Raw genomic sequence first — 17164 nt, forward strand, 5'->3', positions numbered from 1 at the left:
TGAAATTATTAATTTTATGGAAGTTATAATGCTTTTTTCAGTTATTTTTTATTTTGTTACTTTTACATCTAAAATATTATTATTTATTGTACGTTTAGTATAAAATATATGTTTAAAATTTATGTTGCAAAATGTATTGCATATGTTTTTTACGTTTTGTTACGTTATAAGTTACGTTATATAAGTTATTATAATATATAATTCATAAAAAAGCTGTAACGCTAAAAAAATACATGTAAAAAATCTACAATTTTAAACTTTTTTATTCTAAATCTTCTTTAAAAATAATTGTAAGTTACTTAATAAGTTACGCGACGTCGGTGCGTTAGCCAGACCTGAACCTTTCACACATATAAGTTCTACGAGTTCTATGTGTGCAAAGCTGGAAACAAATGTGGCGGCCTCCCCCGCCGCGAATGTGCCTATCCCCTCTAGCTTATACTCCGTCCCTATATCCTAAGTCCGTGATTATAATACATACATTTATAAAATTTTAAAACACGTTTTTACGATAAATCTGATGCATGTTTGATGTGATAAATCTAAGGTTAGGTATTAGTTCGTGCACATACGGCACATACTGTACATAACGCGTTCCATTTATCCGTGACAAACTGTGTTCGAGTGTGTTAACTTGTGTCGATGTGTGTCTCCTAAAAGGAAAGCAGCCTATGTACATTGTACATAACATCAACCAATCACAAACGTGACTGCTGTCCACCAACGTTACGCATGCGTGAGAATTTAGTACATAAATTTCGTGGACATGTATTTGACGCAAGTTAGCGGTCTAGTATATAGTATAGATGTCTGTGTTGGCACCCTGCTTATTATCAGCGCAAGTTTTGATTGGCTTTTTGCTTTTTTGCCAAGATGTGAATGCGCCCTAATATTTATAGCAATTTTCGCGCTAGTCAGTTGCCGGCGATGGATGTTGACATTTTCAGTCGTCAAAGGTGGTCAATGGCAGCAATGGCGGTTAATGGGGGCGTATGTATATAATACAGTAGTAGACACATCTTTGTCGATTTATCAGAGAAATCTCGTGTGTTATATCGTATGCGTTCTGCGTCCGGAATCTATCTATGCGAGGGCGTTATGCCCTCGTAGAGAAAGAAAAAGAAGAAGCAATTTCGACGACTTGGAAGAACGCAAGAGACGTCGGATCCGCACTATTCATTCACGGATGTTTACGACTGGCATGTTAAATGGAAACGAACGTGGAAGTGACGGAGGTGACGTCGTCCAGGGAGACTGACACCGGCCTCGCCACGAATTCATCGATAGAATCGGGCGACGTTGAGACGGAGGTCAACGATAATACGCTGACGAACGAACCATCGCCGCGTCACGACGATGACGTAAGGAATGACAACGAGGAGTCGAACGACGGGCTGCGTGCTCGCGTTCACGAAAATGGTAAGAATGCAGCGGAGGAAAAACGTGGAGAGGGCATCACCGCGAACTCGTCGCGAGGAACTAACGCATCTCAGACTCCAATAGCCTACACCATCGAATTTGATAACAACAAAGAAGTGGACACGGCCAAGTACCACAATCTGTTCGAGAGGTATAACGCCAGGCACAGGCGGAATCTCTCCATGTCCAAGGTATTCAAAACTCTGTCATTCTGTCAAATTCTGATCAGCTGATTGTCAGTTGATTTGTCATTTCATAAGTACATATATTTTTGTATATTTAAGAACCTTACAAAAGGGAGAAAGAGAAAAAATTACAATAATTATTTATACTATTTGAAAACTTACGTACTCATGAATTTTTTACCTTGCAGACTCTTGAATTTTTTACAAATCCTCTTTTCGATTGGCTTTCTTTAGATCATAAATCTAATCTCATCATATCTTTAGATTGGCTTTTCTAAGGTCATAGGATATTCGAAAAATAATTATATATTTATTTTAAATATTCAAAAAAATATAAAGTCTTAGCAAATTAGTGCTTTTTTGTAAAAGATATTGAAAGAATCCTCCACGAGGATATAAATGAGCTTTAATTTGTCTAATCTTGTTATTAATAACCTTCAACTCTTCTGATGATATACTTTTGATGAAAACTAATTTGTTAAGCATATTTGATAAATTTTCTTTTAATATTTGAAATAGATGTATATTTTATACACACTTTTTGGATATATTCTGTGTTATAAAATTATTAACACATACAAATTATTTACAAATCATTTCTCCTTCTCTCTCTTGATGTAATATCTTAATTGATTTAAGCATAATGTTGAATCTTTTATTAAAGAATTTAGATATTTATAGTTACTATAAACTAATTAAAACTAAAATAATTTATAGTTACTATATACTTTTAGGTAGAAATAAAATCAAAGAAGCCAAGCGCTATATTATCTCCAAACTTGGGACAAAAGCAGAAAGTTCCTAGCACTCATTCGGAAGGTTACTTTAGTAGCGAGGATGAAACGAAGCGAAAAACTGATCAATTATCAGAAAGACTTAAACAACTAGGTAAATTTATATATCATTTTTTATTCTTTTTTTTAAGATTAAATAATATGAGGATTATGTTTTTAATTTTAAAAAATGATTTTGTATCTTCTAATTATCATTTAAAATTTTAAAAATATAATCTTGTTAATAAAAGAAATATATATTGTTGTATATAAATAAAAAATTGATAGTTATTTACAAGATTAAATTTATATACTGGAAATAGTCTAATGAAAAGACTTCAGTGTAAATCTTGTATTTGATTGTACTGAATATCTGTGATAGATGAGTCATGATGAAATCATGTCCTTCAAGCTTCTTAATATTCTTTACAAGTACTTTCTATCCATTTTGAGTGATCTAGCCAACTGACATATTAATGACTTTGATGTCATAACTGTTTTTATATCGGAAATTGTATGATTTTCTGCCATAAATGTATATCAATAATTTTATCATTACTTTTACAATAACATTATTATTTTTAACTTACAAATATATATGCGTTAGCAAGTTAAAACTATCTCTGAATAGTAAATAAAGACCAATTTAGAAAAAAAAGAGAATTGCATATATATGTACATTTATAAATGATAAAATTTCATTATTTCTTATATTTTATTTTCAAAATCTAAACTATTATACATGTGTTTTTTAGGTATGAAGAATCCTTCGAAAGCAGATTCTAGCACAAAGACGTTTGCTAATGAAAATGTAGATCATCAGAATAAATATTTAAAGACGAGATCTAATGATGGTGAAATACGACGTAATATATGGTCACAAAGCCTCTCCTTGGAATTCGAATCTAACGAAAACGAATATTGGACGTCTCAAAGATCCGCAACAATAAATGATTTAAGTCGCGTTCAAATTAGCAATTACGACGATGACGAAAACGAGAAGCAATACACGAAAAATATTGAGTATATCGCTCACGAGAGCGAAGAAGCAAATGATTTCGAAGATAATAAAGTATCTAATATGAATTATCTCACCGATGATTTTAATATAAGAAACACAAACGAAAGAGAGAGTGCTTTGTCGAGCAATTACGCGATGAATCTCGACGCGGATGATTTAGCGGATACTAATCTGGATGTATTTAATGTCAGTAATGTCGATGCCGCTTCTGACGGTGCAGTGAGCGAGACTGGAACGTATACCATTCATAAAGATTATACCGATGAGGAAAAAGCGAGAATGGACATCGACAAAGTTTTTAGTGTCGGTGTTTTAACGGAAGATGAAAGCAACGAAGCGTACGTTCATAATTTTAAGGTAAATATAACGTAAATATATTTACATATACAGGGTAAATCACACTACAAAGACTATACTACAATATTGCTTTCTAAGATATTTTCATAAATATTGATTTTATAAATTTTTAAAATGAATATAAAATGATGAGAGCAATAATCAGTTGGTGTAAAGAAAACATAATTGTTTAAAAAGAATATGTAGTATATATATGCTTGTTATAAATTTATATTTTTTTATTAATAACAATTATGTGTTTTCTTTACACATTAATTTCTCTGATTTTGTGTATAAAAGAATTGAGATAATGTATAAAATAATCGGAAAATGAATATTTTTACGAGGTATTCCATAGTTTATATAAAATTATATATTAAATTAAAATATAAAATATTTCGTAAACTATTCAATTTTGGTCACTCTATTTTTATAACTTTTTACGCTGAATATTAAAAAGAATTGATTTAATAAATGAATAAATAAATTAGGTAATGCCATTTAAAAAAAAATAAAGATGACTTTCAAAACTTGGCACCTCTATCTAAAAAATGTTGAGACAACCAAGACATAACTTTTTCAAAATTATTTAAATTTTCTGAAATTTTCTTTTTTCTGAAATATTTTTGTGCAAAATCAATATTTATGAAGATATCTTAGAAAGCAGTTTTAATAATTCATATATATACATATTCTATATATATGCATTTGATTTTCTTGCTCAAATATTTAAGATATAACAATTTTTTATTTTGCAGATGAGTATTTCTCGTGATAATAATACTTGGATATCGGAATGGGCGACTCAAGTAGCGGAACACAATTCGTTACCTCCTATAATAGGCGGCACGACAGGTCGTACACCGCCTCTAAGTCCCACCAAAATACCATCCCCGATTCATACTAGATCTCAACGAGGATTGCGTAATCGTTATGTATGCATCATGTAATCTTAAGAGACAAAATGTCTCTTAAAGAATAGGATTTTTGACACACACATATACTCACATAGGGTGTTTCACAAAAAGGCTACAAGATGTTTTCTTCAAAAGTTGACATACAAAAAATGTTGCAGACAAAATTGATGAGACTGAGAAGGAAAAAAGTTGAATTTTAACTAAAATCCTCAAGATTAAATTTCTATATTTTTAGCTCCCTAGTTTTTCAAAATGGAATTATCCTAATTTATTTATATAAATTGATTCTTCGCAATATTCTGTATAAAAAGTTATAAAGATAAAGAATGTGTGATCAAAAATTTTGAATAATTTATATCTCAATTTGATATATTTTTACATTTACTATAAAAATCTCGTATAATATTCATTTTTTCTTGCCTCGATATTTTTTTTATGTAAAAAATGTTAAGAAAAATCAATTAGTGTAAAGAAAACAGTTATTTTTAAGAAGACATGAATTTATAATGAGTAGACATATAATTACATATGTAATTCTATTTAAAACAAAATTAGATTGACCTTTATGTAAACTTGGAAAATGATTTTAGATAAAACTTTATATTATCAACTTTTTTTTCTTCTCAAAATTCTATTAATTTTATCTAATATATTTTTGTACACTGTCAAGTTTTGAAAATATTTTATGACACTTTAAGTGAATTTTGTGTGTGTACGTATTTTTATAAAAAAAATATATATATATATAAAATTTTATAAAATTTGAAGGAGGCAATTTTCTCTAACTTTACAAAGTAAGATACATAGTTTAATTACCGTTTGTCTTTCTAAATTATCATTTCTAAAAAATTTGTATTATTTTGCATGCAGGAACATTCCGACAGTAACGTGAGTACAGATACGTATGTGCGAATAAAAGAAAGAATCAATTTAGTTTCAAATCAACATCAGATTATAGACTCCGGCGGTGAATCCGATGACGATACCAGCAATAGTTACAATACGCCGCCCAACAGCTCACAGCGTACACCTGTACATAGTACTGTAGGTAGACGCGGTAGCTTGTCTGACTCATTGTTTCGACGAGCGAATAGCAACGAAAATAGACGCAGCGTCCGAAAATACTTAAGTTCAACCAAATCGAAGACTGCTGATACTAATGTAGAATTATCGAATAGCCCGTCCCAAGTCATGACAACTCTCCGTTTGGAGAGAAGAAGCAACTCTCTAGATAGGTGATTGATTCATTTTACATTATATTTTTTTTGCCATAGATAAATACAGATTCTGATGACTACATATAGTATAAATATAATTAGCAAGTTTTTTCCATACTTTAAAAAATTCTTCTCTAATACAGGAAAGAGTATGCTTCAGATACAACGGAATCTAATACGTCCAGAAAGAATAGTATGAAATATAAAGAAAGTGATTTCAAGCACACAAATAGTCCTGTCTTAAGCCGTCTCAGACCACCTATACCAAAACTGACCAATAGTCCAATTCTGAGTCGTAAGGTTGCCGCAACAAAAGTCCTTAATTCTCCCATTTTAGAAAGATCTAAGCTTCTGACAAAGTCATCAGAAACGAAAAATATAGGATATTTTACATGTGTTGAAAACAGGTACATACTTTTTTTTAGACACATTATTTCTTAAACATCTCATACAAAATTTGAAAAAGATAAATATATTTTACACATGTTAATTTGTTTTACAGTCCGTATATGCTGAGAAAATCTAACAGCACTACAAATTATCATGAAAGAACCAGTTATTTTGATAAAGACATATCTATTAAAGCGCCTAATATGTTACAAAATAGTCCAGAATTTCAACGGCATCTTAATATACAGAGATCATCAAGTAACGCGAGTATCAGAAACATAAAGTCACAGAATTTTGTGTCGCGTCGCAGCAGTTTCAATAGTAATGACATTGACAGAATATCATCGAGAGGAAAATTTGTTGTTGCTTCTGATAGTAGCAGCGAAACAGGTGAACAACAAAGAAAATCTCCTTTGACACCAATTTCATCTGGGATCAAGTTAAATAGGGCTTTCAGCATAAGAAGAGCAAGGTGTGTGTCATATAAATTAAATTTATCAAATATTGGAAAATACAATGTTTCAGAATTCGTTTGCTTTACTTTGTATGACAAGATTAAATTACAATTAAATTAAATGCATGTATTCCTTACAGATTAAATTGTGAATCCGACACAACACCGAATACAACCCCCGAAGAAAGACGTAGAAGAGCGCAGTCGGAAGTAAAGACTGCAACGCTTGCAAATAAGCAGAACTATCATCGTAGTCGCACAAACAGTGTTGGAGCGCATAATAAAGAATCATCGAAAAAAGCAGAACTAACGAAGTTCAAAACACCGTCTATATCTAGGACTGATACCGGGAGATTTAGTATGAGAGCCCCGAAGCCTAATGTAAGCGTCGCGTTTATGTATAATTATATTATACTTATTATAAGATATCTTAAATATAATTTCTCTTTTTTTAGCATTCTTCCAATAGTCAAAAAACGAATCAAAAGTCAAGTAAAGATCACAAAAAATCTGGTAGAAGTAATTCCACTCTCACATCTAAGGAAGTGGAGTTTCAGAATTGGAAAAGACGGAAAAGTTACGATCCGATGAAAGCAGCAGCTGAAGGGAGAAAGAAATTAATGGACAACACGAAGAAACATCACAGTACCGAAGACAGTACCGGGAAGTGAGTATACAAGGTGTCCCGAATTTAAATGTCAAAACTTCGAGATCGATAAAATAAGAAAAGAAAATCCTTTTCATAGAATTGCTCATTTTTGTATACATATCTGTGTAATAAATATATGAAATGTTCACCGAACAATCGCAATTTATGTATATACAATATATATTCCAGCCATGACAATTCTGTGCTGAGATCCGCAAGTTTTCACGGTACAGGAGGTGCTCTCTCGTTAGCGAATGACTGGTCAGATAATGAATTAGATTATCACTATGAGGAGTCAGGTACCAGGAATCAAGTACCACCACCTAGCAGTCCGCAACTTGAAGTAAATATGCATTTAATCAGACTTAAATCATGTATTTAAATCATGAAGCATTTTACTCATGCTTAAGAATCCATCAAAATTTTTCGCCTTAACTATTAATCATCATTTTATAACTTTCTTAGTGAGATTTTTCTAATTATATAAAATGCATATATTTTAAGCCCAATTGTAAAGTCTGAATTCTTTCGATAGGAGAGCGATAGTGACTTGGAAACTTCATCTTATCTCCAAACCACTCAGAATGTTGTATCCGCTATGTCGGCTCGCATGACGGGATATCGTCCTCCGCTGGACTCCGATAACGAGAGCGACGAAGATACAAGTCGTAGTCTACGTCAGAATATATTGAAAGGAATGCGCCATCCGAGCGACACCGAGAGCAGTGACGAACGACATGCTATGGCACAATCTCCTATTTCCAGTACTAAATATAATAAAGAATTTAGGTATGTGTGCACATATATATCTTCCGTGCATTCTATTTTAATAATGTTTCTCTATGTATGCCTCTCACTTCTTTTAGTTTGCGTAATAGAATAAAATTGGATCTCCAAAGAACAAAACCTGTGTCTTCCAATGTGAACAGAGCCAAAAATTTATCACACGATACTCGTAGCAAATCTGAGTTCTTTTCTAACGTTACTAGAATGGAATCTGGACGACCTGGCGCGCGAATTAGTAGAGCTTTGAGTATGGTAAGTTTAATATATAAGGTATAATAAAGCGATGAAGTGTTATCAAGTCATGTGATGAAATATTTAAGTAAAGTATATTTAGTGAATTTTGTAGATTAAACTTAATCTACAAAATTCACTAAATATACTTAAATATTTTTTTAGCTTTTTACTATTTTTTTTATTCAAATTATAATTATTAGTAATATTACAAGTTAAAAATGTCAAAAAGAAGAAAGCTGTTGCATTTGTGATTTTAAAATCTATAATTGAATTTTCACTAGAAATATGAGTTTTGAAATCATATATAAAATCGTAATTTTCTTACTCTATTTTTCACATTGTTTCAATGTTTTTACATATGTAATTTTATATATATATAAATTGTTAACTATGGCCCATATTCTGAATCCTCTTTTATCGATAAAAGTGCCTCTAAAAGTGGCATATAAGCCTTCTGATTGGCTACAGGCCGCTTTTAGGAGCACTTTTATCGATAAAAGAGGATTCAGAATATGGGCCTATATGTCTAGTCCTTCTTTTTGCCATTTTTAATTCGTCAAATTGCGACAACTCTAATTCAAATAAAAAAAAATGATAAAGGACTTTTTGATTCAGTTTGATCTGCAGAGTTTATTTCTTCGCATGACTATTGCTCCTGTATATATATCTGTTTTCCAAATAACATTTTTAATATAAATATAATAATACACAATATATATGTAATGAATATATATGTGCAGGTGCCTAAAAATAAATCAAAGGAACCAAAAAAGCCTCCAATGCCAAATGTACGAGAAGTCGAAATGCAAAATTGGAAACGTCGCAAAAGCTATGATCCCATGAAAGCGGCAATGGAAGGACGAAGAAAAGCGGGCTTGGCAAAGAAAACTATCAATACAAATCTATCACCAAGGTAAGTTTGTAATCAAGTCAGCTTTACATAAAAGAAGAAATAATAAAGAAATTTTCTCAAACAAGTTCAGAAGTTATTATAAAAATGTCTTTTGGACTCTTTTACATTATCCGGATTTCATCATTCAACTAATTGAAAAGATGATTTTATTGTTATTAGGACCAATAGCGATTGATAATTTAAAAATAGTGTGGCAAAATAAGCAAGTGTGTAGCATAAAATTGTTTGAACATTTTATGCTATATATTCTCTCAAGAGGTACATCTCTAACATTTATAGATAATTCTTTTGCTTTTTAAAAAATGAGACACCTTTTACTGACACATGCTTGTTCTTTGTATTGCACTAACTTAGAGTGTCCAGCCAATTTGAGATTTCCAAAATGATGGAAAAGAGATATTATGTGTGCCTTGATTCTGCATTAATTTATCCATTTTGCAGTTTTCTATTATCCTTTTGGTCTTACCAATTATAACACTATAATTACATAATACATAATCGAAGAATTGTATTGAAGAAATGTTATAATTGACACTAATATAATATACATATAATTATTTAATAATTTTTGTTTGTTTAATATTGAAATGTACAATACAAATATGCATTATTAAAATTGCTTTTCTTTAATAAGATAGTATGTAAATAAAATGCGAGATATTTGCATTTTTTATTTTCTATAATTCAATGCATATATTGTTACATGTATTTATATTTGATTTTAGCCATGTAGCGAGATCGCAAAGTTTTCACGGATCAGTAGGATTAGCAGTCAGCGACTGGAGTGATGAAGAACCGGTCATATCCGCAGATGAAACCTCTCTATATTAGGATTGTCTCAGAATTGTGGGTAAACGAACAACTAGTGTAAAGCCAATTACAAAAATTCTTGTATATAAATCGTAAGAATGGATAAATTTTACAGGATGTTATGTATAAGAAAATGAGCGCTCCTGTATACCTATATTTAAAACGATTTTAGCGAGATACAAATGTAATTCTATTTGAAAAATTCTCTTATATAATATAAATTTGTGCAATGAATCTCGCATGTTTATAAAAATTTCTGAGTTAAAAAAATGGTGCTTTCCTGTCAAAGGTGATACTTAAAAATTATATGCTGAGGATTTTGCTATATTAATGTTAAAACGTCCAATTGTTTTATTTATTTTTTTATTGTTCAATTGTATTTGTAAGGAAAAAGACGTTCTCTTTTTTTTTCTCAATTTAATTTATATTTCTCATTATATATAAAGAGCAAAATATTGCCTAAACGTAGTTAAACAGTGTTTTATATGGATAATGATATTAGAGAAAAAGAAAAAAGAAATATATAAAGGGAAATCTCACACGCAAGATGTCCTAATTATCAAGTGAAAAGATGTGCAACGATATATACGATATGTACGATATCTATTTATGTAGAGAGTATTAAAAGTATATCGAGAAATATGTGTGTGTCATTGGTTTAATTACGATTGGACCAATCGCGTAGCGTTTATGTACAAATATTTGTATCTACATCGCATCTTGTTCCATCGATGCAGCCAATTTACCTAATTATAAGATATACATGTCCTCGCATTACTCGAATAATAATCTAGGGAGAATTTTTTTTCATCAAAAACAAAAACCTGAGAAAAGTCTTCACAAATCTGTAAATCTTTTTTTGTCGTATTAGTTGATCTTAGTTGATCGAATGATTATATGTACATCATTGTTTGTAATTGTCAATACACACTCACATTGATGCTCGCGATTCCTCTCTGTTAGAATAATTATTGATATAGAAAAAATAACGTGCTACAGTGTGTCTGTTTCAAAGCGCGTAAATAAATTAAAATTTTTTCTTTACAATAATTTAATGTGATCATAAAAAGCTTTACAATGATCTTAATCATTAAGATGTATATATCAATGTCACTCAGTTTAATTGTATATCCTTTTTTTCAATTTTATGTGAAAACTAAAGAATTTTTCTATGATTTGATTCTCTAAATTAAATTATCTCTGTAACATATTCGAGCAGGTAATATTAGATGACACATTGATATAACATAAGACATATTTTATACATGAATACTTGTTTAGAAAATTGTATCACTTGTTCATCATCATACATATATATATATATGCTTGTTATTCTCATATAAATTTAATGAAAATTTTATCTGAATTTTCTAGAGAATTTTGTAAAATTTATTCAAATTATTGTGCATATTACAAGCATTATGATAAAAGTTATATTAATGCTTTCTTTATTACATAATTCTCAATGTAAGTTCCATTATCCTCAAGTAATTTTTCAAATAGTTTCTTCTTTAATAATTGTATTTGTTCTTCTTTAATAATTATATTTTCATTACAAAATTGGAAGTTTAGATTGAGATATTGATTTATATTTTTTGTTGATGTAATTTACAGCATATTTATTAATTTACAACATATTTTTCAACATGTAATTATGAAATAAAGATTACAAAAGAATGTGATATGACAAGATTAAAAAGTGACTGAGTTGAACATGATAGTAATATAAATTTGTTTATTAGAAATTATTAAATAAATGATAGCTTCCATACTTATATAAGTTTTGACTTATATATGTATTTGATTCTAGAGATTCATTCTATGTTATACAAAATTTGTTAATACTATTACAAATAATATAAAAATGTGATGTGTTTATATATTAAAATTAAAATTCGTTTTTAATTATATTCGATCATTTGTGGCAAAATAATTAGATATCTTTCTTCAAAATGTATTATATTCTGCGAGAGAAAACATTTAATTATTTGATAGAAAGAATTTATTTCATCCTCATGTAAATGTCGCATATTAAAAGTTGGTCCTTTCGTTAACAAACTTGTGCATGTAATTAAAAAGATACGATTTTGCGATTGTACAGTCTTATAATGTTCTGCATATTCATTTCGGTTTTTTTTTTCTTTTCTTTTCTTCTTAAAGAAAAACGGGCTTCCAATGTGCACACATAAACACAGATCATTATATCTTCAAGATAGATACATCAAAGTACATAAAGTGTTGCATGGGCATATTATATCATTTTAATTTTATAACTGGAAATATGAGGATTAAAAGAATTATATTCTAATTCGTTTATGCGATTTGTTGTGCTGTTAGTTATCCATATAAATATACAATAAACACAGAAGTCTGAATTATTCATATTATGAAAATTGATAAAAAAATTTGCTTGTTAAAATCCTCACTTTTCTAGATTGATTTATCAAACACACAACGATATGTATATTCATAAGTATTTTATTTTGCCAAAAATTTTTTTAAATAATTATTACTATATTTTAATAATTTTTACTATTAGCGACATTGTATATTACTTTTTTATTAATATGATCTGTGTATTGTGTTTTTCTGTACACATTGTATATTTTGTACACATGTAATGAGATATATGTATTTGGCATCTTGTTTTGTCATACGCTAGGAAGAACGCAGCAGCGCATACGTATATACAATTGTAATAAGAATGCAATATATTTTTGTATATTCAGAATCTACAGCTATATAAGCACGTTAAGTTCCATTCTACAATTAATTAAATTTTGTTGTGATGTTGTGAAATTTTATTGAAATATGTACAATTGCGAAATATTATATAAAATAATGAAATATAACACTGCATCTTAAATAAAAGTGTTATTCAATCACAATAACATGTATATCATAATAATATGTAAGTAAATAATAATGATAAAAAATAATAATATGTAAGTAAATAACAATGCATGCACATGTACATTTATTTATGCACATATTAATATTATATTTGATTATATTTAATTTGATTTTATTCGAATTTATATTATACAGGGTGTCCCATTTTAATGTCCCACCCCAAATAACTTTCTTATTTTTAATTTTAGAAAAAGATGTTTCAGACAAAAGTTATATGGTTTCAAGGGGGACATAAGGTGGTGTCATTAGTTTGACCTTGAATAGTTACTTGAAGGTCACGTGAAGGCCACTTTCAATTTTTTAAATGGAATTGCCTACTTTTTATTACATATTCTTGCAGCTCATCTCGAGAGCTTTCCAAAACACTATAATTAAGTTAGTTTTCATTAAGTACTTTCCAAGTTATGAGGCTTGAAATCATTTCTTAATTTTACATAAACCGTAAAATATCTTGTAAAATATTCTTTTTTCGATTATCTTACCATAATACTTTTATGTACAAAATAATGAGAGAAATCAATTGGTGTAAAGAAAACACATAATTGTTTCGAAAAAAAAAATGTAATTGTTAATTGCAAATTACATTTTTTCTTTCGAAACAATTATGTGTTTTCTTTACACCAATTGATTCCTCTCATTATTTTGTACATAAAAGTATTAAGGTAAGATAATCGAAAAATGAATATTTTACTAGATATTTTATGGTTTATGTAAAATTAAGAAATGATTTCAAGCCTCATAACTCGGAAAGTACTTAACGAAAAGGTACTTAATTATAGTGTTTTGGAAAGCTCTCGAAATAAGCTACAAGAATATGCAATAGAAAGTAAGGGGTTTCATTTAAAAAATTGAAGGTGACCTTTACGTGACCTTGAAGCAACTATTCAAGATCAAACTAATGACACCACCTTATGTCCCCCTTGAAACCATACAACTTTTGTCTGAAACATCTTTTTCTAAAATTAAAAATAAGAAAGTTATTTGGGGTGGGACATTAAAATGGGACACCCTGTATATACATTTATAAAATATATGAATGTTTGTATATAATATATAAAGTCGAATAAGAAATTATAATTATAATATCCAGAATAATTTCTTAACATCAAGATCTTAAGGATTAATACTATCAATATGTACGAAAATAATCGATAATGAACATCTGAATTATCAAGATTGTACAAAATGTAAAGTCTAACATTAGTGGGCAAATTAGAATTTCTAAATTTGCACTAACCGATAATTTCTTTGTAATATTAAATGGAAGATTATTAATATTACAACGATATAAACAAATAAATTCCAATCACAGATATAAATAATTATTTATTAATATGTACTTTTTTATACAGGGTGGCAGGGAAATTTTGACAGTCCCGAAGTGTGAAGGTAGATTGGCTCAAATTAAGAAGGAAGCTACTATACTATTTTGCGATATTCGCAATAATTAACGAAAAATTAATTAAAGAAGATCGACCAATGCGCGTGGCTCGAAGCACACGACGGCGAAGGTGGTCTGACTGTAACATAATGGCGACGCGCGGCGAAGTGGTGATTGGGGAGGGGAGGAGCCTTCGCCACGCGCTTACACACTCATCGCTCCTCCCCTCCCCAATCACCGCTTCGCCGCGCGCCACCATTATGTTACAGTCAGACCGCCTTCGCCGTCGTGTGCTTCTAGCCACGCGCATTGGCCGATCTTCTTTAATTAATTTTTCGTTAATTATTGCGAATATCGCAAAATAGTATAGTACCTTCCTTCTTAATTTGAGCCAATCTACCTTCTTACTTCGTGAAGGTCAAAAATTGCCTGACACCCTGTATTTATTGTTAATATTATTATTATATTTTAAAATATTTCAATATATATCATAATTACTCTGGGAAATTATTTGCAAAATGATAAAGAACTTTTCTATTTAGTTTACTGTGTTCTACGAGCATTTAATTTTCTAATATTTATCAAACATCGTATATCCTGAGAGAGGCCATACCGTCGATTTTCGTGTGACGGTTTTATTTAGTCGTAAGGTGGAAGCACATAAAAGTTTTGTTCGCGTCGCATGCTCCAATGTACACCAGAGAACACTTGGATCACAGGTAAGATGGCGGTTAGAGCAGATGAGTTTATGTCACTGAAATATATACTCTCTGGTTTACGTCACGTATACACATGAAAATAATGAAAACATTAAAATACATCTTAATAATAAATCTTATCGATGTCACAGTATATACAGTAGCGCAACTCCCTGTCGGCACCTTTGATGTCAGTGTTGGCCAAAACGGAGTGCGCATGCGCGAAATAAACGAGTTGATCGTAACGCCATCTAAACTTCTTTCTCGCTTACTCTCTCATTTTTCTTCTCTTTCAAACTCATTGATACAAACATGAGTTCAGAAAGAGCTGCTGTTAATGCTTGCTAACAGCGTCGATATAATGATGTTAGAACTCAAAATAATATATTTTAATGATATATATAGAGAGAAGATTGTTATAATATATTCAAAAAGCAAAAAAAAATATAAAAATAAAAAATACAAAAGATAAATATATAATTAATTATATACAATGTTATTAATATTTATAATAAAATAAACAATGATAAATTGGCGCGAACGACATGTAAAAGTCATTTATTACGCGATATACTTAGGTAGGCATTTAAACTGAGTATTTAAATGTGTGAGAGAGAACGAAAAACGAAAGAGTAAGCGAGAGAGAAGTTTAGATGGCGTTACTATTCAACTCCTTTATTTCGCGCAGAGAGAAGAATGAGAGGTGTCACGGCCCGCTTTTAGGTGATCCCTGAAAGCGATACGCCCTCTGTGGACCTTGAAAACGTGCACCTAAACTACGAAGCCAAGGTGCACGAATGTTCTCAGAGGGTAACATATAAGGTGCACAATTTCTGATTCTGTTCCGCGCTATGTGCACAAAATGTCGGTAGCACCAGTGCTGTATAGCAAGGTGCTCACGTATATCAAATAAATTTTAATATAAATGAGAAATGACGAATTTGCGATCCTCTCTCTCTCTCTCTCTCTCTCTCTCTCTCTCTATATATATATATATATATATATATATATATATTTTTTTTTTATTATATGAATGCAATGAGCAACGACATATTGTTTAAGAACAATCATGTTTTCTTTACATTAACTGATTCCTCTTATTATTCTGTACATAAAATTATTAAAGTAAAATAATTGAAAAATGAACATTTTATCAGATATTTTATAATTTATATAAAATTATGTCAACTTAAAGAATCAAATATCTCGTTAACTATTCAATGTGTGTGTGTGTGTGTGTGTGTGTGTGTGTGTGTGTGTGTGTGTGTGTGTGTGTGTGTGTGTGTGTGTGTGTGTGTGTGTGTGTGTAGCGTACACGGGAGTTATGTGAGCAAGCGAGAAGGTAATAAGAGAGAGCAAAATGGCAATAAGAGTGAGCGAGATAGCAATAGCACGAGCAACGAAGACTCGGAAATCGAGTGTTTCTTGCAGCCTGGCATATTATTTCTCTCTCGCTCGCTCCTATTACTATCTCGCTCGCTTCTGTTATTGTTTCACTCGCTCTTACGTACTCATGTATTGTCATGCTCATCTCGTTATCAAATCTGCCGCTGGCAAGCGGCCGATGACAAATTATGACAAATAAATAAGTTAATTATTTTAAGATATATTTATAAGAGTAAGGGAGTAATTTTAATGGAATAATGAAAATTTTGCGATTAAAATAACATCAAACACGGTATCAATCGGATAAACGTAGTTAAATATATAATCAAAATTTTTATTATCAGACCAATTAAAAATTATCCGATTTACGTCGTGTTTTATATCATTTTAATCGCAAAAATCTCAATAATTCATTAAAATTACTTTCATATCGATAAAATAAAAAATAAAAGTTTCAGTTTTTACTTTATAATCTCGTAAATTGCGAATGGATAGAGGAAGTGAAGAAGCCGATTGTAAGAGACTTCGGAATTCTTTGATGATAGGTCATCTCGCTCGCTCTCGACTCGCGGTTTCGCTGTCGCTCTCGCACTTGACAGGTCGTAAAGATAAGCGGACTCGGCTTCCTCGCGAATGTAAACATCTTATAAAATAAAAACTGAAACTCCTATTTTTTATTTTA

General features: G+C 30.3%; 1 protein-coding gene across 2 annotated transcripts; it reads left to right on the forward strand.

The window, feature by feature from the left end:
- Positions 1–934: 934 nt before the first annotated feature.
- LOC145959501 (uncharacterized) lies at positions 935–11538 on the forward strand. 2 transcript variants are annotated; one of them, XR_014435067.1, is made up of 15 exons: positions 935–1610; positions 2339–2492; positions 3133–3755; positions 4493–4669; positions 5522–5886; positions 6012–6275; positions 6371–6730; positions 6853–7093; positions 7168–7379; positions 7551–7704; positions 7897–8150; positions 8228–8399; positions 9122–9294; positions 9454–9552; positions 10020–11538. XR_014435067.1 is itself a non-coding variant. In XM_083078397.1 (14 exons), exons 1-14 carry the CDS (start codon positions 1209–1211, stop codon positions 10123–10125), a joined length of 3657 nt encoding a protein of 1218 aa, XP_082934523.1. In that variant the 5' UTR covers positions 935–1208; the 3' UTR covers positions 10126–11538. The 2 variants fall into 2 exon arrangements, 1 of the variants encoding a protein (XP_082934523.1); XM_083078397.1 differs by lacking the exon at positions 9454–9552.
- Positions 11539–17164: the final 5626 nt, after the last annotated feature.

This window comes from Camponotus vicinus, unplaced genomic scaffold (genome assembly GCF_025532165.1).
Source record: "Camponotus vicinus isolate PSW18456_S1 unplaced genomic scaffold, iyCamVici1.0 SCAF_1, whole genome shotgun sequence".
Taxonomy (NCBI): Eukaryota; Metazoa; Arthropoda; class Insecta; order Hymenoptera; family Formicidae; genus Camponotus; species Camponotus vicinus.

What these genes read in the sequence shown, in the direction of transcription:
- LOC145959501 (XM_083078397.1), top strand. Translation starts at nt 1,209, where the DNA reads ATGGAAACGAACGTGGAAGTGACGGAGGTGACGTCGTCCAGGGAGACT. An exon ending in GAGGATTGCGTAATCGTTAT is followed by an intron (nt 4,670 to 5,521) that starts GTATGCATCATG and finishes TTTTGCATGCAG; the next exon opens with GAACATTCCGACAGTAACGT. An exon ending in TTAGTAGAGCTTTGAGTATG is followed by an intron (nt 8,400 to 9,121) that starts GTAAGTTTAATA and finishes ATATATGTGCAG; the next exon opens with GTGCCTAAAAATAAATCAAA.